The sequence below is a fragment of the Salmo salar genome, chromosome ssa14, assembly GCF_905237065.1.
Source record: "Salmo salar chromosome ssa14, Ssal_v3.1, whole genome shotgun sequence".
Taxonomy (NCBI): Eukaryota; Metazoa; Chordata; class Actinopteri; order Salmoniformes; family Salmonidae; genus Salmo; species Salmo salar.
In genome coordinates this window covers 33,704,106-33,728,336 of record NC_059455.1, presented here as the reverse complement: position 1 = coordinate 33,728,336, position 24,231 = coordinate 33,704,106, and the positions used below count along the sequence as shown (strand labels likewise).

Below are 24,231 nucleotides of genomic sequence, written 5' to 3'. Positions count from 1 at the left end.
CAACAGCAAAATTAGAAAAACATCCACACAGCCTGGAGTACATAAGTCAGCTGTGAAAGCGCAATACATGATGCATGATGCACAAATATAGTGAATAGAAAACCCAATGTTTTCTGTTGAATGAGTTACAGCTTCACCTTGGCGCCTGGTTTATTTCAAACATATAAAAAATATCTTAAGGTACATAAATCATAAAAGCATCAGAAGATGGAGAAGTTGGAACAAAGTAGATTGAATGCTTTCTTAAGATGTTATTATAACTAAAGATATTTACACACCTCTAAAATAGGCAACATTTTACCTCTAGTGTCTAGAATGGATATACAGTATCAATGCCATAGGTCAGTTGTTTTGATTTCTTCTCCATTGTAACTGATATGTCTGGTACTCCTTGCTCTAATTCTAGTGCTGCCAGTGATGCCTGGATATTAGTAGTTTCTAAAGGAAGTGCTGAGGGTCTCTAGGCCTGCAGGAAAAACCTGTCGTCTGCCTGCAAATTAGCTTCACATGTGAAATACTATGCCACCTCACACAATGAGGTCACACAATGTTTGTAGTCAATGTCTGTGAGTGGGGTTGAGATAGGCAGTACTGTACATGTGTTGGTTGAGGGTTAGGATGGTCATGGTTCTCCCTCTCTAGTCTCAGTCTATGGGTCTGACCATCATGCGGACTCCCTTCATAGAGTAGAATCCTCCGCCATAGTCCGCCCAGAAGATTCCATCCTGAAACTTGCTGCGGTAGACCCCACCGGAGTACCAAACACCGTTCAGATTGGCCTGGCCACAGGAGTTGTACCACCAGCCTCCCTTATGGAAGTGTGCACAGTTACCTGCATCAAGAGAATATAAATAGTCCATTAAAAGAATCCCATTGAGTTTGGCTCATATGCGTTCTTAAGGACCTACTGGATGTCTTAGGTGTTTAGCCAACAGTATATCAATTGATTGATTGACCCACCTGAGAAGGCGTCCTTGTCTTGGTCCAGTGTGGTGAACTGCTTGCCGTTGTGGCTGCTGAGTGAGTCACCAGCGTTTCCCTGATAGGTGCCCAGCCTCAGGCGGTAGCCCTCGCTCTCAGGCTCCAGGTGAAAGCTGCTGTACTCAGCATACACCTTCTTCCCCACCCAGTCCTCCAGCTCCACTAGAAGTCTGTAGTCAGACTGCTTCCCTAAGTTGTAGATCCCAAGCAACCCCATCCAGTACTCACCGTCTATGTTGCCAAATCCATTCTGAGAAAGGAGGGGACAGAGATAAAAAATGAGCCATTGGTTTTGTAGTCAGAGTGGTTTAAAAAGAGGAATGTTAAAATAAGGAATACTGTAAATCAACTTTTGTCAAAAAGTACATTTGGAAGACAAGACCAGTAATCTTAGCCAATCATCTAATTTACTTTTTGATTATCCTGCAAGTTAGTATTAATCTTCTTTGGACATAATAATATATAAGACAAACAATAATTTGATATTCACATTGAATTACTGTACTGTAATTAAAATTGGCTATACAGATGAAACTAAAGACATTGTGGAATCCATACTGGAAAATAATAAGCATCAATCTTAGAAATGGGGGCTTTCATTGTTCATATTTCAACCCCAAACAACAGTTGTAATCCCTGCTAATGGTGATGACACTGGCCCCCCTGTGTGTGCTGAAAAACCATGACCAATCTGTATCTGGCTGTTCTCCTCAGAGCACTTCAACACTAAATGGCTGTGGTCTGATTTGGTTTCTGATTGTGAATTAAGTAGTCCAGCCAGGAATGATGATTGTCCTGGGCCTCCACTGGTGCTCTGTGTGTGTGTGTGTGTGTGTGTGTGTGTGTGTGTGTGTGTGTGTGTGTGTGTGTGTGTGTGTGTGTGTGTGTGTGTGTGTGTGTGTGTGTGTGTGTGTGTGTGTGTGTGTGTGTGTGTGTGTGTGTGTGTGTGTGTGTCTGTGTGTTCGCATGTGTATGCTAGGGTATGTGTTTATATGTGGTGGATTGGTGGTGGGAGATAGATGAGTGGTTGTGAATCAATGTCGAGGAGAGTTATTAAGTTCCAGTTAAACATAAGCTAGCTAGCCTGGCAGAGCTACATGGAACGCTGAATCAAATCATCAAGCAAGAAGCAAGGCCAACACAGATACAGTTCATCCTTAAGATGTACTGGATGGATGTAGCTAGCAGAGCTGTGGTGGTTTGGAACGTAAATGTTGGAGATTGAGCGGTGGAACATACCTTCCTGCTGGGTCTTCCTATGTTTCATAGTGGCAATCTCAAACTTAATCTCTTCAGCATGTATATGCTGAAACACACATTATATTATATCATAAGTGAAAACACAAGGGGTCCAGGCCTTGGAAAGGATCCCGAGACACCAGACCAGATGAGTTCCTTTGGATAGGTCATATAACGGCACCATTGTTGTCTCTGGCTTAAAGGTTTTGGAAGAAGTGGTTGGACAGCCAGAGGTGTCTTTGTCATTGTCACCTTGTAGGCGTCCCAGTTCCTGAAGAAGTTGACGGAGCCATCCCTCCTGCTCTGGATGACAGTCCAGCCTCCGTTGTCCAGGCCCTGCTCACACCACACCTGCATGGGCCTCTCTGCCTCGTCAGGTTTCAGCAGGTACATACCGCTGGTGCTATGGCCAGCCTCCTGCGCCTGAAGACAGTCCCTGAAAGGACCTGGGACAGGATGGATGGAGGGATGAAGGGAGAGATGGAAGCAGAGATGGAGGGATGGAGGGATGAAGGAACAGAGGAAGTGATGGAGGGATGTATCTGTTACAGACTTTTAATCACCAACCAGATGTAGGCAGCTAAACCAGTGACTTTGTTTAGAACCCATTGATTATTCTAGTTTACCTCTTACTACAGTTCATTTGTTATACATTTGTCTTAGAGAAGATGTGGACAGTTAAAAACAGTGACTCACTGGGTGCAGATGTCATTTCAACGTCTAGTTTTGATTTACATTTGGTTGAGTTGTCAATTAACGTGAATTCAACGTGAAATCAGTCAAAACATTTCATCAGGATTTAGTTTAAACTTTGGGTGGAAAAAATACAAAGTTCCTTTATGTTGATGACTTTTTGCAAATCCAATCAGTTTTCCACGTTAATTCAACATCACCTTGAATTTTTTTCTTGAAATGACGTGGAAACGGTGTTGATTCAACCAGTTTTTGCCCAGTGGGTAAATTGTTTAATGTGAGATTAATCTTTTCCTAGTTTATAGAGGAGGGTAGCTACTGTATTAGTCTGTATTAGCCTGAGCAAGCAGTGGTGAAGTAAACCAGAAGTGCTGCTACTTTGTGGTTAGGGGAAGGAAACCATGTCATTCCAGCCTGGCTTCTGTCCATGCTTAGCATGCGAGGGAGCAGTCCTGGAGAGGGTTCGCTTTCATACAGAGCTGCCTTCAAATCACACATGCTTTATTATTCTAAATGTGTCAGGAATTTTGGTTGATGAGTAGAATCGCACAGGCATTTCCTTTCTCTTTTCTTTCTTCTGATTTCAGACAAGACAACATTTTTATTTCCATCGAGGTCTTTCTTTCTGGTGAGCAGTACCAAACCTAGTTCCAGCTGAACCTAGTTCCAGCTGATATGCAAATGTTTCATAATAAATACTCAGTCTAAGAAGAAAATGAACCTGCGGTTATTCCATTCATACACCCATTGGCCTGAGGTTGTGAGGTTCATTTAGAAATACCTGTTTTACCCTTGGTACCAATCACCCACCCACCCACCCACCCACCCACCCACCCACCCATCCCACCAACCACCCAACCCACTAACCAACCAATCTATCAAATGACTCAATCAATCAGTTGCCTCACCCTCTGTGCTGAAGTTGCCCTGCGGAGCCGTCCGGAGCTCCAGGGTGCCTCCTGTGGGTGCCGGTCCCACTCGGGAGACCCTGTCTCTGGGGAACGCCCGGCTATGGTCCCTCTGGATCTCATTGGTGAACCTTGGGATGCTAACCGGTATGTTCTCCGGCACTACCTGTACCAGCGGTGGGCCCTGAGGAGGCTGCTCCTGCAGCCGGCCGTACACCTGTAGACAGCGCTCCTCCAGGGCACCAATCAGAACCGACTGGTTGTTGACCATGGCGGAGAGCGTGGCGTAGCGGACCTCCAGGTCGCGGTAGCGGGCAGCCAGGCGTAGGGACTCTGCTGTGGCGTTGAGAATGCGTCCCTCCAGCTGAGCCAGCTCCAGAGAGTTGTCTCTCTTCCTGATGATCTCATGAAGCAGCTGCATGTAGAGCTGGGTCACCCTGGAGTTCATGTTCCTGCTCTCCTTCCTCAGCAGCTTCATCTCATTCACCATGTTTCCATCCACATCCACCACCAGCTTCAGGTTGTCCATCTCCCGTCTCTGTTTGGAGAGCAGGTCCCTCACTGCCGCCACGTCCAGACGGGTCACGCGATCCTTGTCCGTGTGTAGGCCCCGGCTGGCGCAGATGGGCCCTGTGATCTTCTGCTCAGGGACCAGGAAGGTGTACGAGCACTTTTTGGGTGGTTCTCCCGTGGCCTCTGGGGCCCTCCGTCTCCGGGTCAGGATGGGGGATCTGAGGCCCTCACTGCTGCCCCAGACAGACAGCCCAAGCAGGACAAACAGGCATAAAGCTCTGGGCCCCATGGTCAGTCTCTTGGTTACTCTTCTCTTCTTCTGCTCATCTGCAGCTGACGGCTGTGTCACTGTTGCACCTAAAACACAGACAGTAAAGCGGGGCAATATGGGGTTGAATTCTTAGCAGTGGTGTGTGCACTGCAGAGCAGGCATGCAGAAATATGTTATCACAGCTCCAATTCTGGCTTCAGTTCACTTACTCTTGGGTGTTCCTTCATGCTACTGCGCCTAACCAGGCTATATCACGTCTGGGTGTGTTCGGTTAGCTCCTGTTCTCATCTCCCCTGCTTAATCAAGCTTCTCCAAAAGCTTCCAGGTTGTATCTTTAGATTTGAGAAAAGGGCTATAGAAAACCTTTGTATTATTATTATTATGTGGAGGGATACTGTTAGAAAAAGTCTGTACTCTTCCATAAAAGAGAATTTTTGTTTGGCATTAAAGGAAGGCAAACATGTAGCCCCAACTATAAATAAAATAAAAAAGTCTCGTAAAGACCTGTGCACCTTTTGGGCACCAGTTGGAGGACAATGATTGTTTCAGACTGACCCATTTTACTCTCATCCTATTTCTCCTGGCTGGCCTAAATATGCAGACATTTGGCACCGGCTGAATTTGGTACAGAATTAAATAGCTGGATGTGTGAGACTGTGAGCATGAATCTCCTGGTTTATGAGTAATGTTTTCTGGGAATCTATTTTAAGAGGAGAGGCTCACATTTTGAACTTATTGGTCTTGACAGCGCAACGAATGGAGAGCAGGGAGGGGTGCTGTTAAAAAATGCATGTTAAGTGAAAGACCCCTCCTTTTCAATAGTTAGCCTGGCTTGCCTCCGGGCATTCAGATTGCTAACAGCAGGCCAAACGTTAGACTGATGTTGCATTTCAGCCAAACCACAACTAGAATGGAGTCTGCAGAGAATGTGGGCCAAAAAGGTTAAATAACCCTCAACCATCCAACACTTTTGACAGGCGCACATTATGACCTACTTCACATCAATAGGCTACCCATCAAAACAAATCCCCTGGATTCAAACATACTGAGGAAGCAAGGACTCACTGTCTCTTGGATGGAAAAAGCAGTGGGGGCACTCAATCATTTCTGCCTGCGGTCTTTCATGAAATATTCTAAGCTGCATTGAAGGGTCCCGTTCCAACAATACTTAATAGGGGGATGGGGGTAGCATTACCTAAACCAAAATGGCTGTGGTGACAAAATTGTTCCCTTTATCACTGTCAAGAGAGAGAAACATTGTTTTACTGCCTGACTTTGAGCAGTAGACAACATAACATTTTCTTGATTTATGTACTATTGATTTAGTTATTTATCATTACCAGTACAGCACTGGAAATCCATTAATTTCCTTTGTGTCAGGCTTTCAGACAAATCAAATCAAAAACACCCAAATACAGACTAACAGATGAAGAATAGTTTTAAGGAAAGTTGGAGGAGAGATTTAGAAAGTGATATTAGAATTTGAGACTTGGTTCTTGAACATAAGCCATCAGCTCTCTCTGTCTCTCTCCTTCTTTTAGTAAAAACACTAATTCATAATCACTCTCAATAATTTGGGTTCAGTGATTGACCCTTCTTAAAAGTTAGTCCCAAACCCCAATTACAGACTCAGATAAGTGACAATGTTTACACAAAAGGCTCAGTATGAGAATCATAGGACTATTAATCTAACAGTGTGTTATTACTGCTATATGTGTCTGTCGCTAACACCCTAGGCCTGCTGGTCTTCATCAAGTCAGCCACAGTCAGAGCATTACATTTTTAATTGACTTATAAAAAAAAGTATCCAAAGTACATTTTCCTACTCAGGCAGAGCCAGACCAATAGCTCATCAATATTAATGGGGCGGTTTGCATCCAGACAGGTCAAACTTGCGGTGACTGTTCTACAGTACAGTAGGCTAGCAGAGGACAGTGCCAGTCTTTGGGGTGAATGCCCTCCAATGCCAGTGGGTCACTGGCTGTTCTGTTGTGACTCAAGTGTGTCTGTCCATTCACTGGCAGGCCCAGGGGTGATGTTTGCTCGGTCTTTTTTTCCCTACCTAGTGTCTGTCTAATGGCTGACGTTTGTAAGTTAATAAACCATTGATAACAGTTAATGCACCTTTAATAGCAGCTACTAAAGAGGTAATAAACAGAAAATAAATGTTCACACGAGTGTAATACAATAAATAAATGAACAATTCATTGTGGTGAATGGTGCCAGTTCTGGTAGGCTTCTATTAAAGTACAAGCCCTTTGTAATGACATTTCTACAAAATAAATTACTTAAATATAATAGACCCCAATTTGGCAATCACAGAAAATAAACAACCACGTATCCATGGAGATGACAGATCTACAAACTATCTCTGGTCTGAACAATACCGGAGCTGGAATTTGCCATTGAGGCATCTGTTGAACAAAGTTTAAGAAAAGACAGACAGGACAGGATAGGATAGGCCACAGGAAAGAAAAGTGTGTACACACCTGTAGCTATGTGTGAAGACAGCCTGTGTGTCTCAACGTTGTTTGCTTCTTCTGCTGGTGCTTGTCAGAGGCTTGTGGGGGCCGATGTCTCAGTCTCAGTTGTGGCTCCTGTATAGCAGCATGCTCTTCACTCTCCTGCCTTCTCCTTAGTACTGGTCTCTCTGTCTCTCTCGCTCTCTGGCCTCACAAACTGGTTAGTGAATGTCTGTGGCATTCACACACACACATACATGCAGACACACACACACACACACACACACACACAGTAGGATGGAGGCTGGTCCAGAAAGTTTGAGCTAGCCTGGGGGGATGGTGAGTTTTTCCCTCTGGAGTGGTAGGTTGTCCTGCCTACTACCTCTGTCATAGTGCTCCTAAAGAATAACAGAACTCCTCCTATTATAAGGTTTCAATTGCTAATGAAAGGAAGAAAGGAAGGAGGGAAAGAAAAAAAGGAAATAGCAAAATCCACTAAGCCTGGGTGCCTGGAATTGGTGTGTGGTGATGACACCCGCTCAGGATCACACACACATACTCACTCTTGCCATCGCAGCTTAGAGCATGGAATATGTCTCACTCACACCAACTCTCTCTCAGTCAGGCATAAACATTCAATCTGTGGTTAAACTAGGAAACTTTCCCATATACGCCATACACACGCTTGTTATTAACAACTCTCAATCAATTTTATTTTAGCAAGGCTCTTTGAACATTTCTCTCTCATACATAGTCCATCTCTGTCAAAAACACTGGTCCTGGAAGTCCTGTTAGAAGAACTCCTGATCTTAGGGCTATTGGCAGCTGTGTTTATTTGGCTACGGACACAACATGTGGAGGTCTTAGCAGACAAAGACGTCTTTAGACAAAATGTTTGGGACGTAAATCCCAAGGGAGGAAATCATTTTGAGTGTGGGAGAAGGGTATCACTTGGAAGATACTGGGATGGGGGACTATTAAACTTTCTTGACTGCGGTGTGTGTGTGTGTGTGTGTGTGTGTGTGTGTGTGTGTGTGTGTGTGTGTGTGTGTGTGTGTGTGTGTGTGTGTGTGTGTGTGTGTGTGTGTGTGTGTGTGTGTGTGTGTGTGTGTGTGTGTGTGTGTTTATATGTTTTAGTTTCTCTCAAAGGTGGTCATTTGAATATAAAAAGAGGTCTCTAAATAAATTATATCAGAATGTAGAAGGACTTAACTCTGGAGAAAAGGTCCCTTATGAAAGTGAAGGACACACATGAAGAATGTAGCATTTATTTATTATATTTTTAGTTTTATTTAACTAGGCAAGTCAGTTAAGAACAAATTATTATTTACAATGACGGCCTTCTCCGGCCAAACCCGGACGATGCTGGGCCAATTGTACGTCGCCCTATGGGACTCCCAATCACGGCCGGTTGTGATACAGCCTAGCAAATGATTTCATGCTTTCTCCACCCCTCAAAACTCTTTAAGGAACCTGTTACAAATCACATGCACAGATTATATTTTATTATTGTTCCATAGTCCTCAATAAAAAAAGTAGTCAGGAATTATAGTCAATTAAATAGTTTTTATTGCCCTATAAATAATTGTGTTGCTCTGTCGGATTTAGACACTGTATTTTTTTTAAATTGTATTTTATAGTTTTATTTAACCTTTAATTAACTAGACAAGTCAGTTAAGAACAAATTCTTATTTACAATGACGGCCTTGTGCACCACCCTATGGGACTCCCAAACACGGCAGGATGTGATACAGCCTAGATGTGATACTGTAGGCTAGTGATCCAGAGGTACATCTGAATTTTATTTTGCTTCTTTATAGACCCTTTTCCTCCAGTCTATACAAGTATGGATCAACCACAAGAAAAGGTTTTAAATAATTATAAATGCTTTTAATGTCCAAGAAACAGCAAGTGAAAGCCAAACTGAGTGATCTTCTATGAGTGCAAGAATGGGTATTAATCATGTCTCGTTGTCTTGAGATTTTCATATTTTTTAGTGGTGAAAAGATGGTCTTTCCCAAGGTAACTTTTGTACATAATACACAGGATTGAAAATATGTATATTTGTCTAACAGGCACATATTGAATCACAAAGTGCAATATTTAACCCAATAACAATCAATTGAGAATGAGGAAATTGTCCCACACTAAAATAAAGTAAGTTTAGCTGATTCTTGATCTGTGCCTAATGGCAACGTGCACATGGGTCCACCTAAATTGCACCTATAGCTATGTTCAATGTTGGACTGTAAAACCTAAATCATATCTGCTCATACACAGCCACTGAGGGATATAATTAATACACAGCACTGTCTCCTGAGGCACGTGTGCTCTCTGCTGGCAAAAAAGGCTAATTGCAGGTGTGTGTTTGCTTATATTCCAAGTTCATAGGTGGTACTGTTACAATTTTAGCTAACGCACACACTTCCGAGTATAGAAGAAGAAGAAGATGCAGCGCATGAGCGGAATAACTACGTCACAGGGTTAGCAATGCTGCGTTCAAAACAACTGGGAATTGGGAAAAATACGTGGTCAAATCATGACTTCTGTGATATTCAAGTCGGAACACTAGAAAGAGGCCAGAGTTCCGGAGTTGGAATTCCGAATTTGATGACTGTTTACATTTATTTTCCACAGTCGGAGATCGTTTTCCCGAGTTCCCAGTTGTTTTGAACGCACTGAAGTCACAGATTTCCGAGTTTCTGTGAACGCGGCATTATACACATCTGAGTGCGTCACACAATTATAGTCGTTATGGCAGCCCATGCTAGTGAGCTTGAAATTGCTAAGAAAAATTTAACAGAAGCAATTGGTGATAATGTCAAACAGTAAGTATGCTACCGTTGGTTGATGTTGTCCTTACACGGTATGTTTGTTTTACTTTCCTATTTCGGAAGTTGGTTTAAACGTCTACAAATAGATAGCTAGCTAGCTGTCTGCAAACGGCTATGCAGTGACCAGTGTAACCTTAACTAGCTTACTAAATGTTTATTTCCTCAATTGCATATCTTTTAAAGTTACTGGGCGAACTTGAAACTGTGGTTCAAACAGAAGATAAGCAAGGAAGAGTTTGACATCGAGGCTCGTCGCCTTTTGGCACAAGACAACGGTTAGTGCAGATATTATTCGACATTCTCTGTTTCTGTGTGTTGGACCTAGCTGGTCCGTGGAGCCCTGCATCTTTCCATTAACCACATTTTTATTGACTGGCTTCATTATACTTTTGTTACTCATAAAAGTAAAGATGTTACTAGAGTGCTGATGAACTTTTCTCTGAATTAGTGAGCTGTCGTTTCGTTAGTCCAAAATACGTAATGTGAGCACTTTATTTACCGCCACTAGCCATGCGTCTGCACAACGACTATTTTCCTACACTCTATACAAGTATGGATCAACCACAAGGAAAGGTTTTAAATAATTATAAATGCTTTTAATGTCCAAGAAACAGCAAGTGAAAGCCATGTGCATGGACCAGAGCTACAGTTCAATGCAACAAAAAAAAGATACAATTTCAAAGCTAACAACCAATTTTCCCCCCCTCTCAGTTCATGTCCACAATGACTTTCTCCTGGCCATTCTCACTCGCTGTCAGATCATCATCTCCACACCAGGTAGGTTTTCCTATGTAGAATGTATCAATATCTTAATACAGTTTCCTCACATCAGTATTTATTTTTTTATTTTACCTTTATTTAACTAGGCAAGTCAGTTAAGAACAAATTCTTGTTTTAAATGACGGCCTAGGAACAGTGGGTTAACTCCCTGTTCAGGGGCAGAAACAACAGATTTGTACCTTGTTAGCTCAGGGATTTGATCTTGCAACCTTTCGGGTTACTAGTCCAACACTGTAATCACTAGGCTCCCTGTCTTGACCACAAACCTGACTGCAACCTCATCCTCTTTTCCAGAGGGTGCTGGATCTTTGCAATGGGCAGGTGGCTCAGCCTCCAAGCCTGGCAAGCCCGCCAAAGGAAAGAAGAAGTTCTCCTCCAGACAGAAATTTGATGTGAGTTGTTAATAATAATAATGTATTAATTTTGTAAAGTGCTTTTCATTATCTAGAATAATCTCAGTGCATAAAATAGAATAGGGTAGAAAAAAATAGATATCTCTAATGAAAGCAACAATCAGTCTAGGAAGAACGGTAGGCCAGCCGATAGAGATTAGTCTTAAGGCTTGCTTTAACCTCTCTTGGTCAGGTGGGACGCTACCGTTCCACCCACGGTTCACACTATTCAACAGCCAGTGAAAAATCAGAGCGCCAAATTCAAAACAACAAAATGTCATAATTCAAAGTTCTCAAACATACACTTCTCTTTAATGTAACCACATTGTCCGATTTCAAAAAGGCTTTACGGTGAAAGCATAAAGTTAGATTGTTAGGACAGGGACAACACAAGAAAAACCACACAGCCAGTTTCCAAGCAGGAGAGGGGTCACAAAAACCAGAAATTCAGCTAAAATTAAGCACTAACCTTTGACGATCTTCATCAGATGACACTCCTAGGACTCAATGTTAGACAATACATGTATGTTTTGTTTGATAAAGTTCATATGTATATCCAAAATCAGCATTTTACATTGGCGCGTGATGTTCAGAAAATATTTTGCCTCCAATACTGCCGGTGAATCAGCACAACAATTTACAAAAATACTCATCATAAACGTTGATAAAATATTAAACTTTTATTCAAAGAAAACCATCACCTTTATGCAACCGCTGTGACAGATTTCAGAAAAGCTTCACGGGGAAAGCACACTTTGCAATAATCTGAGTACAGCGCTCAGAAAAATACACCAGGCAATACAGATACCTGCCATTTCAGTCATCTAAAATCATAAATGGCATTATAAATATTCACTTACCTTTGATCTTTATCAGAAGGCACTTCCAGGAATCCCAGGTCCAGAATAAATGTTGTTTTTGTTCGATAAAGTCCATAATTTATGTCCAAATACCTCCTTGCTGTTAGCGCATTCAGTAAGCTATTCCAAATGTTGGCAAAAATTTCACGACGAAAAGTCAAAAAAAGTTCTATTTACGTTCGTTGAAACATGTCAACTGTTCTATAGCATCAATCTTTAGGGCCTTTTTAACATAAAACTTCAATAATATTCCAACCGGACGATTCCAATGTCTTGAAAAACGTTATGGAACACAGCTACCTCATCACGTGAACGCGTGCCACAAAACTCATGTCATTTTCTGAGTCACCAACTTCCTGGCCTTCTTGTTCGCTCTCTGTTTACTGCAAAAGCCTGAAACTAGGTTCTAACGACTGTTGACATCTAGTGGAAGCCTTAGGAAGTGCAAAATGAACCCTAAGTCACTGTGTGTTAGATAGCCAATGACTTGAAAAGACTACAAGCATCAGATTTCCCACTTCCTGGTTGGATTTTTCTCAGGTTTTTGCCTGCCATATGAGTTCTGTTATACACATACATCATTCAAACAGTTTTAGAAACTTCAGTGTTTTCTATCCAAATCTACTAATAATATGCATATTCTAGTTTCTGGGCCCGAGTAGTAGGCCGTTTAATTTGGGTACATTTTTCATCCGGCCGTGAAAATACTGCCCCCTACCCAAGAGAGGTTAAAAGCAGTCTGAACGGGTGGGTATAATTTGAAACGTTCCAACAGGAATCTGTTCCAAAAACTTCCTAAAGTACAAGGTTGCCAACAAATGCATATAAAGTAACATGATCAATTCACCTAACGTTAGCTAAATAGCTGCCGAATAGGCATCAACACATTGCGTAGCTTATTCTTAATGTTTGTCAATTGGCTACCAGAGTGAGGACAGACATTTTTCGGAATAAACATGCTGAGTGAAAAACGTAATTAATTAGCCCACTTCCTACCCGGTATCATATTCTGCCGCTATACAACTTTATATGCATTATTTGTTGGCAACCTTGTTATTTATGAAGTTTTTGGAACAGATTCCCGTTGGAAAGTTCCACAAATTATACCCACCCCCTGAACAGCCCTAAGATTATCTGGGAGTTCCATAGGCGTGGGAGGAAAGGCCACAGGAGTAGTTTGTGGCTAGAACGTAGGGTGCGTGGAGGTTCATAGGGGGAGAGTAGGTCAGACAGGTAGGCGGGTCTGATGTCATTTAGGGCTTTGTAGACGAGGATCATTTTATAGTAAATTCTTTGAGGAACAGGTAGCCAGTGGAGATCAGCACGAATGGTGTTGATATGGGCAGACTTTTTTGTTTTTTGTTTATCAGAATCCTTAACACACGTGTAACAAATGTGATCATACTTCCTAATTTTCTTCCGTTGTGTTTAAAGAATATTGTTGCCCTTGCATAATGGAAGGTGACAATAATATATGGTTTAGATAATCTTTCTGTTGAAGTATAATGCTGTGTGTGACCCGTTGTATCTTCAGCATCGTTTCCAGCCCCAGAACCCTCTGAGTGCGGCCCAGCCCTTTAGCCCACGGGAGGCGGGGGGTGAGGAGGACGAACTGAAACTTAGTGCCCATACCTTGCTGCTGCCCACCCGTGGCCAGCTGGAGGCCCGCATGATGGTCACCGCCTTCGAGCTGGGCCTGGACAATGTCATGGAGGACGCTGTCAGCACCATGATCCACGCTGTGGAGGTATGTGTGGGCGATACTGGTACAAGATATGAGAAGGGGTGTAGAGTTCATGTTTTCAGTCTAGGGCTTAATCCCAATTTTCCCCCCCCTCCCCATCGTTTAGGTGTCCCTCGGTGGGGGAGTATCCTTCAAACGGAGAAACTAGTGGTAGGGAGAGATCATAACCCTAGGAAATGGGACATCTTTTCATCGTTGGCGCACAGCAGAAACCGGCAAAGGATTGTTTACCACACAATTCATTGACGTCGTGCCTTGTTTATCACAATGCCTGTACTGGCGGCAGGTAGCCTAGTGGTTAGAGCATTGGGCCAGTAACCGAAAGGTTGCTGGATCGAATCCCCGAGCTGACAAGGTAAAAATCTGTCGTTCTGCCCCTGAGCAAGATAGTTGTTCAGGGGCAGTTAGTTAACTGACTTGCCTGGTTAAATAAAAGAAAATTGCTTTTTTTATATTTCTCATGCAACATATGTTCTTACCATATGAGCAACAAATGAAAGAACTGCAAAACAACAATGTGCCCTAATGTACATATCTTCTGGCTTTGGTTCAGTGTGGTAGGACTTTAATTCCATAATGACAGTTTGACAAGTAACAGTCGCATTTTCTTCACTGTCATTTTCTGCAATTTCTTGGGGATTAATGGTTAACCAGTGGAAGTAATTAAAACTACTGTTCTGAATTAATATTTATACCAAACATTTTAGTGTCCATATACAGATTGGCTACAAAGCTTCACATGCATAGAATACAGGTAATATTTTGTATCCTGCTCTACACATAAGAGAAGTTGGCTATGTTACTTCAGCTACATTGCATGACAAATATCGTCAATCTCGAACTTTACTACGAGGAAGATCAATGATTTGAATTTGAAACTTTTTGTTTTTTTAATGACCAAGGCAAGCTTACAAAAATTGTTAATTCAATTTGCAGTAAATGCTTTAGCTGGATTCTTCACATCCACCGGATTTCACAAGGTGACAACCTGGTTTGCTCAGGAGTCCCTAACGCATTAAACACCATGAATTACATTCATACACATGTCAAACACCATATAGCTAGCTATAGTTTCTCCCATTCTTCCCTGCAGATCCCCTCAAGCTCTGTCAGGTTGGATGGGGGGGGGGTGTGTGTCGTCGCTGCACAGCTATTTTCAGGTCTCTCCAGTAGAGGTCGACCGATTTTAATCGGAATGGCCGATTTCAAGTTTTCATAACAATCTGTATTTTCGTCTAGCTCGTTGCGATCTAATTTGCCAAAAGTTTACGTAATTATGACATAACATTGAAGGTTGTGCAATGTAACAGGAATATTTAGACTTAGGGATGCCACCCGTTAGATAAAATACGGAACGGTTCCGTATTTCACTGAAAGAAAAAAAAGTTTTCTTTTCGAGATGATAGTTTCCAGATTCGACCATATTAATGACCTAAGGCTTGTATTTCTGTGTGTTTGTTATATTATAATTAAGTCTATGATTTGATAGAGCAGTCTGACTGAGCGGTGGTAGGCACCAGCAGGCTCGTAAGCATTCATTCAAACAGAACTTTCTTGCGTTTTGCCAGCAGCTCTTCGCAATGCTTCAAGCATTGCGCTGTTTATCAACTCCCAAGATTAGGCTGGTGTAACTGATGCGAAATGGCTAGCTAGTTAGCGGGGTGCGCGCTAATAGCGTTTCAAAAGTCACTCGCTCTGAGACTTGGAGTAGGTGTTCCCCTTGCTCTGCATGGGTAACGCTGCTTCGAGAGTGGCTGTTGTCGATGTGTTCCTGGTTCGAGCCCAGGTAGGAGCTATACTGTTACACTGGCAATACTAAAGTGCCTATAAGAACATCCAATAGTCAAAGGTATATGAAATACAAATCGTATAGAGAGAAATAGTCCTATAATTCTTATAATAACTACAACCCAAAACATCTAATACCTGGGAATATTGAAGACTCATGTTAAAAGGAACCACCGGCTTTCATATGTTCTGAGCAAGGCACTTAAACGTTAGCTTTCTTACATGGCACATATTGCACTTTTGCTTTCTTCTCCAACACTTTGTTTTTGCATTATTTAAACCAAATTGAACGTTTCATTATTTATTTGAAGCTAAATTGATTTTATTGATGTATTAAGTTAAAATAAGTGTTCATTCAGTATTGTTGTAATTGTCATTATTACAATAAATAAAAAATAATCGACCGATTAATCGGTATCGTTTTTTGGGGGGGGGGTCCTCTAATAATCGGTATCGGCGTTGAAAAATCATCGGTCGACCTCTACTCTCCAGAGATGTTCAGTCGGGTTCAAGTCCGGGCTTTGGCTGGGCCACTCAAGGACATTCAGAGACTTGTCCCGAAGCCACTCCTTCTCTTGGCTGTGTGCTTAGGGTCATTGTCCTGTTGGAAGGTGTACCTTTGCTCCAGTCTGAGGTCCTAACCTGCTCCATAGCGCTTTTCATCAAGGAGCTCTCTGTACTTTGCTCCGTTCATCTTTCCCTCGATCCTGACTAGTCCCAGCCACTGAAAAACACCGTAGGGATGGTGCGAGATTTCCTCCAGACGTGACGCTTGGCATTCAGGTCAAAGAGTTCAATTTTAGTTTCATCAGGCCAGAGAATCTTGCTTCTCATGGTCTGAGTCTTTTAGGTGCTTTTGGCAAACTCCAAGCGGGCTGTCATTTAATTTTATCCATTTAACCTTTATTTAACTAGGCAAGTCAGTTAAGAACAAATTCTTATTTACAATGGCGGCCTAGGAACAGTGGGTTAACTGTCTTGCTCAGGGGCACAATGACAGATTTTTACCTTGTCATCTCGGAGATTCGATCTAGCAACCTTTCGGTTACTGGTCCAACGCTCTAACCACTAGGCTACCTGCCCCCCCCCGTCATGTGCCTTTAACTGAGGAGTGCCTTCCGACTGGCCACTCAACTATAAAGGCCTGATTGGTGGAGTGCTGCAGAGTTGGTTGTCCTTCTGGAACGTCCTCACATCTCCACAGAGGAACTCTAGAGCTCTGTCAGAGAGACCATTGGGTTCTTGGTCACCTCCCTGACCAAGGCCCTTCTCCTACCGATTGCTCAGTTTGGCAGTGCGACCAGATCTAGGAAAAGTCTTGGTGGTTCCGAACTTCTTCCATTTTAGAATGATGGAGGCCACTGTGTTCTTGGGGATCTTCAATGCTGCAGATATGTTTGGTACCCTTCCTCAGATCTGTGCCTTGACACAATCCTGTCTCAAAGCTCATGGCTTGGTTTTTGCTCTGACATGCACTGTCAACTGTGGGACCTTGTATAGACAGGTGTGTACCTTTGCAAATCACGTCCAATCAATTGAATTTACCGTAGGTAGACTCCAACCAAGTTGTAGAAACATCTCAAGGATGATCAGTTGAAACAGGATGTACCTGAGCTCAATTTCGAGTCTCATGGCAAAGGGTCTGAATACTTATTTAAATAAGGTATTTCAGTTTTTTATTAAATTAGCAAACATTTCTTAACCTGTTGTTGCTTTGTCATTATGGGGTATTGTGTGTAGATTGAGATTTGTTTTTTATTTAATCCATTTTAGAATAAGGCTGTAATGTAACAATTTGGAAAAGGGGAAGGGGTCTGAATACATTACGAATGCACTGTAGCTTGATAAATAGCAATTTTCACAAGTTAACTTTGACAAAAATATGCATAGTCGTTTGTTTCTACATTAACTAATATATTCCTCTTAACAAAATTTTTTTGCATGATTTGTTATGATTACTTACATTTGCTTCCATCCTAGTATTTATTTATTAATTATTTTTTTAATTTTTTTGGAAGCAACTCTCCAGCCTTGGGAACTTCTTGGGAGTTTTGGGAACCTCTCGGTCTGTGACTTGATAGGAAGTCTGCATCTCTCTTCGCTTTGTTTGGAAGGCCAACTGGAGGGCTGAAGAGGCACTACGCCTCGCTCAAAGTTGAATTGGGTTACCACTCTGACTCTGGGGCTCACGGGATCGTGCAAAACTTGTGGGGGGGGTGTATTGGGATTGAACCTAGGACAGATTATTTTATGCTTTGATACATGCTTTGTCTTCCCCCTTTGTACCCCCCTCCAACATCAGCAGTCCACTCAGGATTCTCTAGGTTACTACTGTAAGTAACCTGTTGCCCCTCCACTACCACAGAACCACCTGAAGGATGTGCTGACTGCCGTGGTGTCCAGGAGGAAGGCCTACCGGCTGCGTGACGGACACTTCCCCTACGCCTTCGGCAGTCATGTCACCCCACAGCCCTACTTGAAGAATAGCCTGGCTGCCTACCAAATCGTCACCGAATGGTAAGGAAGTCAGAGGACAACTGTCTGCAGCTCTCCACTGTCATCTACCTCACATCAACTAGAAGAATGTTAAATTAAATATCTAACTATTTGTGTCAATGAATTGCAAAGAAACTGAAACGTAATTACAATGCTATTATTAGAAAATGACATCCTGGTAAGCAGCCGACTGTAGAATAAAGTGTAACCAATTGTTCTGTTCCAAGTAAACTTCCAGGATCAACTTGAAGGGCCATTTAGCTAGCTTATTGTGCTGTATGTGCATGAAGAAGCAGTAGTAACAGTTAGGTGAGGCAGGAGAGCTGCCAGTTCAGCACCCTGCAAAAAGGATAACTGGATATAGGTCCGTCAAATACATATTTTTAATTTACAAATGGCAAGGTGCAAAAAGGGCAACGTAGTGCATACTTCTTGCACCATTCTGTAAGGTTTTCTTATTATTCCTCGAACTCCTTTGCGGTGTTGGGGCCAGGCAGTAGTCCCCTTTACTAATAGATTACCTTTATGCTCTTGAGTCAATGTCCGTACTGACCCGCTGTCTTTCTCCTTGTCCCCCAGCCCACCTCCCAGTGCGTCTCTCCCGGCGGGTCCACCCCCTCAGGTGTCACCAGACAATACTGAGCAGCAGGCTGCTCTCCTATTGGCCTGTTCTGGTGACAGTCTCCCTGCACCCCTCCCTCCTATCAGCATGTTTGATCTCTTGGAAGCGTTACAGGTGAGGAGATTGCAGCTTCAATTGGCTGTACCATCACATGATATACCTATAACCAAAAACATTTACATTTTAATTGATTTCCTTTTCACTTGCATTCAACAAACTCATTATTATGTCTAGTCAAAAGGCAAAGCTGAACAGAAGGTATTTATGTAAATGTATGTGAAATAAAAAAGAAACTAATCCTTCTACCCACCCCCCCCCAAAAAGATATAGATGTACTATTGTACAGTGGTTGTTCCACTGGATATCATAAGGTGAATGCACCAATTTGTAAGTCGCTCTGGATAAGAGCGTCTGCTAAATGACGTAAATGTAAACTGAAACTACTTTATTGCTAATGTATATGTTTTTTCTTGATGTAGGTCCACCGGGGTGTGATGCCCTCTCACACCATGTATGCCCTGAACATGGAGCGTATCCTCTCCCGGCTGTGGCACCCAAGTCACGAGGAGCTGGAGCAGGACCATGTGCACCGCCAACGCCACGCAGGGAAGGACGGCCTGCTTGTCAGCTGAGACACACACAGACGGTCAGGTGGACACGCAGACAGGTCGTGGTTGGGTAGGGCAGAGACAAATGGACAGATGAAAACAGTGTTGAGGCACCTATGTGGGCCCTATACCCTGCCTTGAAGCAGAGCGAGAGGGAGAGGATGATCTCTAAGACTGGATTAACACTCCACTAGGGGGGCTTTGCAACCAATTCACCACGCAACACAACTTTACACTAGTGTCAACGTTTTAGAACGCTTGGTGGAGTGTAAACCCAGCCTTAGATGCATATCGGTGTGGAAGACTCACAGATCTGTGCTCTAATGTAGAGAAAGAAAGGAAGTCCCAGTGTTGTGGTATGGTCACAGACATGGCTTGTTAAGGCACTAACATGTCTACACACGCGCACACACAGAGCTATATCTCCCATAACCTCTGACTGTTTTTTTTTAAGTGCACTGTTAACAAGTTTGGGTGCATTTCTGACCTTCGGGTGAGTTTGTTATTTTGTCAGTTAATTTGTCAGTAACTTTTGTTGTATTTCCCATACCTCTGAACAAATATTGCGGCCCCTTTTATTTTGATATTGACATGCTCTTGCAGAATTATGCCTGAACTACACTTGGGTCCTTGTTTACTGTAATTTGTCACAGCGACGCATGCATCACAGTATGTATGCAAATATGTATATATGATTTTGTATTTTTTTCACCAACAATTGTTTTTAATATCAAAGTCAAAAATGGCAAAATGAAATAAAATAAAATATTACACTTCTGTTAACACAAGTTTTATTGAATAAATTTTTTCCTATTACATGTTCATAATTTGCCCATTTTAATCTTCAATTAAAATAGATTACTAAATAATCTTCCATTGTAATTTCTATCAATGGGGCGGCAGCGTAGCCTAGTGGTTAGTGTTGGACTAGTAACCAAAAGGTTGCATGAACAAGGCAGTTAACCCACTGTTCCTAGGCCATCATTGAAAATAAGAATTTGTTCTTAACTGACTTGCCTAGTTAAAGGTGTAAAATAATGAAATCGTGTAAAGTATCTATTTCTATGGTGGAATAGAAAGTGTCATCTTTGGGAATAGGTGTGTAGCATGTTTCCCCTCATTACTCATGTGCACTTGAGCTCCAGAGACTGAAGAGGAAGTGCTACACTCCAGTCTTGTTTTTTTTTCGGTTCAATTAACTTAGTAGGCCAGACCCAGCTGCTATTGAGCTTGTAGTCCTAAAAAACTAATGATTTACCTCTGGTTGTTCAGCCTTGGGCAAAATTAATGGGGAAAGAATAGTTCGTAGGTTAACATGACCTTTATGAACTATGAAGCCTTTATGTGGGTTTGGTCTTACATAAATGCTTCAAAGTGTAAAAAAGCGACGTTAGCTGATGAAGATCTCATAGAACAAAATGTATAAGCTCCCCTAAACCTGTGTTTACCCCACCTTATTTTAAGCTTTTATCCAAAAACTCACTTTTCCCGTAGGCTTTGTTCAACGAACCATAGCGGAGTTTCTGCCTACAAAAAAATGCAATTAATAATGCTCAAAAAAAAAATTCAATGGTAAACGATCTTAATTTATCCACCATCTTTGGTACGACTACTAGGTGTACTACCGACCAGCATTTTCAACAGGACACCGTATTTTAGGCACACTTTCGCGAATCCTACCTCTTTTCCTAACCTTAACTTGCTACGTTAATTCTCCTAACCTGCAACGAAAAAGTAACTTGGGTATCAAAGTGCCGTGAAAAGAGTGTTTCCAACACCCACCCGTCATAGACAAGGTAGCTGCTCACAGAGCTCTCTTGCCATATTTGGCTTGCTTGCTGCTCATTTCCGACACGATGTCGTCCAATCGTTTGTCGAGGAGTACGGTCCACTACCAAGCGATTACACTATACAGAAGTGACTCAATGGTCTCTCTGTCCATATTTCACTGTCAACAAACATTGAATTAATTCACTGTTCATCCTAGGCTGAACTATTGACCTATTTCCCTGTCAATAAAACGACATTGAAAACCCCATTCTGAATAATTATAACCGCGACAATATTCTTAATGAGAAGTTTTATTCCACATATTTGTCGTTTATACATACATTTCGGATAAAAAGCATAAAAACAGTTATGATAAAGTATTAATTCAGATCTAACATTTGTTATACCCCTTTCACAAAATGGTATTAATGTGTAAATGTTAAGAAAGTAAGGAAGTTGTGTCAGTCCTAGTAGCCTAGCCTACACACACCTGTGAGTCAGTCCTTTCACAAGGTGTGTCAATAATGCAATGTCTCATATAGTGTTACATTGTACAACTTGTTGCTGGTGAGAAAACTCAGTGCTAGACTTGGGCTATTTACATACTAGACAATTCATAGGGCAACAGGCACTGGCACTGTTTGTTGGCCTTGGCCACCACTAGCCTAATTATTCCACGAATAAGTTTAGATTGTCCCCACTCTGTCAGGCGCAAAGACGAAGTAATGCCTTTAGGAGCTGCGTTTGGTCCCATATTGAAATGTCTCTCGCGCAAAGCGCAGTCTTTGGCCGTTCAGAACGCCTGGAGCTGTTGCGTCAATATGAGTTGGCACCCGCTGTTAACGTGGTCCATGACCTTCTGTTTTAGCAGTGCCAGTTCGTCCCGGAGCACGTTGGCAGAGGAGACCAACTCTGTGTGTTGGGTCTTCAGGTTTTTGACCCTGTCCTCCAGCCTCGAGATCCTCTCCAGCTTCCTTTTCCGGCATTTGGACGCAGCCACCCTGTTTCTCAAGCGCTTTCGCTCGGCTTTTATCCGCTCCTGGCTCTCCATGTCGATAGGAGACAGCGGAGGGGTATCGCCGCTCATCTCGGGCACCGTCTGGGGCTCCTCTTTGAATGACTGTAGCCGAGCATGCTGTAGCCGTGGATGCTGGGATGGCCGCTGGGGCTCGATGTGGATTTGGGACGGGACGGCCGTGTAACTAGTGGAGGAGTGTCTGTCGCCGTTAAGTGACGACGCAGAGCTGACAGCCCGACTGAAAGTGCCCAAGTTTGTGTATTCAGGTGGCTCGGGGCGCACGGTGCAGCTGTAGGGTATAGGACTGTCCGACACAGTAGATGAGGGTGCCATGTCGTTGGCAGCATTGGCTTGAGCGTCAGAGCTGCCATTGGGCATATGCTGTTGATAATGAAGCTCCGCGAGCGCCTTTACGAATCCCTCGGCAAAACCCTCTTGCTCGTCGGTGATGTTCTTGGGACAGAGAAACTGAGTTGGGGTCGGTGTCGTCAGCCCATTGCAGGACTGGATGATAAGCCTTTCCAATTCAGGGGAAGCCAGTTTTAATAATCCCACATCAGGGGATGTCAGGATGTCGATAGCTTTCGCCCGCAGATGAGGTTTAAACATTTTAGGGTCGTTGAGGTTGAGTGTCATGCTCTGCTTCAGGGTTTTCGGGTTAAACCCACGATATCCGCCCACTGCGCCTTGCTGACCATTTACAGATTCGTCATATAATGTAGCTTCCATCTTGGTGGGCATCAATTGACGGGTCTTTATCGCTAATATAATTGCTGGAATAAAAATCCAAACATCAAAGGTCGAAATTACAATAAACAATATGGAGTGATAAATTGCAATCTGATGTCCCCAATCTTTTTACAATCTTCGGCCAAGTAATTTTCGAATTTCAACTCGGAGGACAACTCCTGATGTCCGATGTGGAAACTTTTCTTGAGACTTTATAAAATAATAGTATCAAACAAAGAAAATAACTTTACTTCCTCAATCGATAGGCGTCTTTGTTTCAATTAGGATTTAAAAAATATTCGATTCGCCTATTGAAATAAGGTTTTTCTTCTCTAAGCAGATACTGTGTCTGACTCGACACAATGTAGTTTCTACCACTTCCAACGTGGAGACGAACTTTATCCACTTCTAAGCTGCTGCTATACTGAAAATAACAATGATGTCATGTATCAGGCTTCCTATTGGTTTGAGATGATGTGATGGGCGTTACTTTTTTAATGACATGCACGTTGCGTTGACAACCAGCCATATTCCCGCCTCCCGCAAAGGCTGATGGGATTAGGTAATGCAGTAAAAGGAACGTTGTCCTCTGGGATTACGTTTTGTTTTTGAATATCTTCTTACCCGCTTTATTTTGTTACCCAATCTCAGTCAGGTTGACCAGATTACCTTTTAAAATCAGTTTTCACAATATTTGCTTTCTTTCTTTTGCTCTTTGACTTTGTGGGTGAAAGCATGGAAATGTGATATACTTCTGGTGCGTGTGACAGAGTGATGGTGGGCAGGGGGGGTTGTTTTGTTTTTCAGGTGATACTTTATGCATTGGTTATGAAGGGGAATGATCATGTTCAAGTGAATATCAAATGGAACTTTGTGCCTCACATTTTAAGGGGTGTTTAGAGTACAGAGTATAGGTATAACAAATAAGCAACCGTAGCAACAATGTGTTCCTTCCTACACTGTAATTACAAGGTTACTACCATGCAACTACATAGCCTAGGTATTACCATTACTGAATGTAAAGTGGAGCCAACTCTGTAACTTTATTTTTCATTATATATTTCCCCAAATAGATGTAGTCTATGGTTTATTATATTTATGACTTGCAATATGTGGAGAAACTCGTTACAGTAGAGCTCAATGGGCTTCAAAGTGGTGCTCCTCAGTCTCAAGCAAACTGTCTGACTGATAGTGCTGGTATTGTGTCTCTGCTCGGGCCTTGCCGTGAGCTTTAACTCTGTCTGCTCACTCCTTGCAATATTCAACACATTCTATTTAACCCTGACTATAAATAAGTGGACAGACCTCGGCCACAGGCCACAAACTGAGGTTAACCCTGAAGTGACATGCTTTCCCTCAGGTTGCCTTGACGGCACAACAACCACCAGCATTTGGAGGTATTTGACACCTTCACTTGGAATTCCAGATTGGAATATTTAGGAAAGTCTGTTCCTCCTGTCACAATAATGATACTAACAACAAATGGGTTCAATGACAACGTTCCAATCCCACAAGCATGTACA

The 24,231-nt window shown here is 42.5% G+C and overlaps 3 protein-coding genes across 5 annotated transcripts; 1 reads left to right on the top strand and 2 right to left on the bottom strand.

Annotated features, from left to right (window-relative positions):
• Positions 1 to 132: 132 nt before the first annotated feature.
• Positions 133 to 7,458, bottom strand: LOC106569411 (angiopoietin-related protein 1-like). 2 transcript variants are annotated; one of them, XM_014140750.2, is made up of 6 exons: positions 7,095 to 7,458; positions 4,815 to 4,957; positions 3,822 to 4,691; positions 2,473 to 2,666; positions 961 to 1,231; positions 133 to 832 (listed from the first exon to the last, which is right to left on the bottom strand). In XM_014140750.2, the coding sequence occupies exons 3-6, from the start codon at positions 4,621 to 4,623 to the stop codon at positions 645 to 647; spliced, it is 1,455 nt and encodes a 484-aa protein (XP_013996225.1). In that variant the 5' UTR covers positions 4,624 to 4,691; positions 4,815 to 4,957; positions 7,095 to 7,458; the 3' UTR covers positions 133 to 644. The 2 variants fall into 2 exon arrangements, with proteins under 2 accessions (XP_013996225.1, XP_013996224.1); XM_014140749.2 differs by lacking the exon at positions 4,815 to 4,957 and having other exon boundaries at positions 7,095 to 7,456.
• Positions 7,459 to 9,619: 2,161 nt separating this feature from the next.
• On the top strand, positions 9,620 to 19,974 carry tada1 (transcriptional adaptor 1). Of its 2 annotated transcripts, none has more exons than XM_014140752.2 (8): positions 9,620 to 9,895; positions 10,085 to 10,176; positions 10,613 to 10,678; positions 10,976 to 11,073; positions 13,468 to 13,680; positions 17,831 to 17,982; positions 18,541 to 18,697; positions 19,063 to 19,974. In XM_014140752.2, the coding sequence occupies exons 1-8, from the start codon at positions 9,822 to 9,824 to the stop codon at positions 19,213 to 19,215; spliced, it is 1,005 nt and encodes a 334-aa protein (XP_013996227.1). In that variant the 5' UTR covers positions 9,620 to 9,821; the 3' UTR covers positions 19,216 to 19,974. The 2 variants fall into 2 exon arrangements, with proteins under 2 accessions (XP_013996227.1, XP_045550195.1); XM_045694239.1 differs by having other exon boundaries at positions 9,868 to 9,933.
• Positions 19,975 to 21,256: 1,282 nt separating this feature from the next.
• On the bottom strand, positions 21,257 to 23,112 carry LOC106569413 (transcription factor AP-1). Its single transcript, XM_014140753.2, has one exon. It carries the CDS (start codon positions 22,718 to 22,720, stop codon positions 21,755 to 21,757), a length of 966 nt encoding a protein of 321 aa, XP_013996228.1. The 5' UTR covers positions 22,721 to 23,112; the 3' UTR covers positions 21,257 to 21,754.
• Positions 23,113 to 24,231: the final 1,119 nt, after the last annotated feature.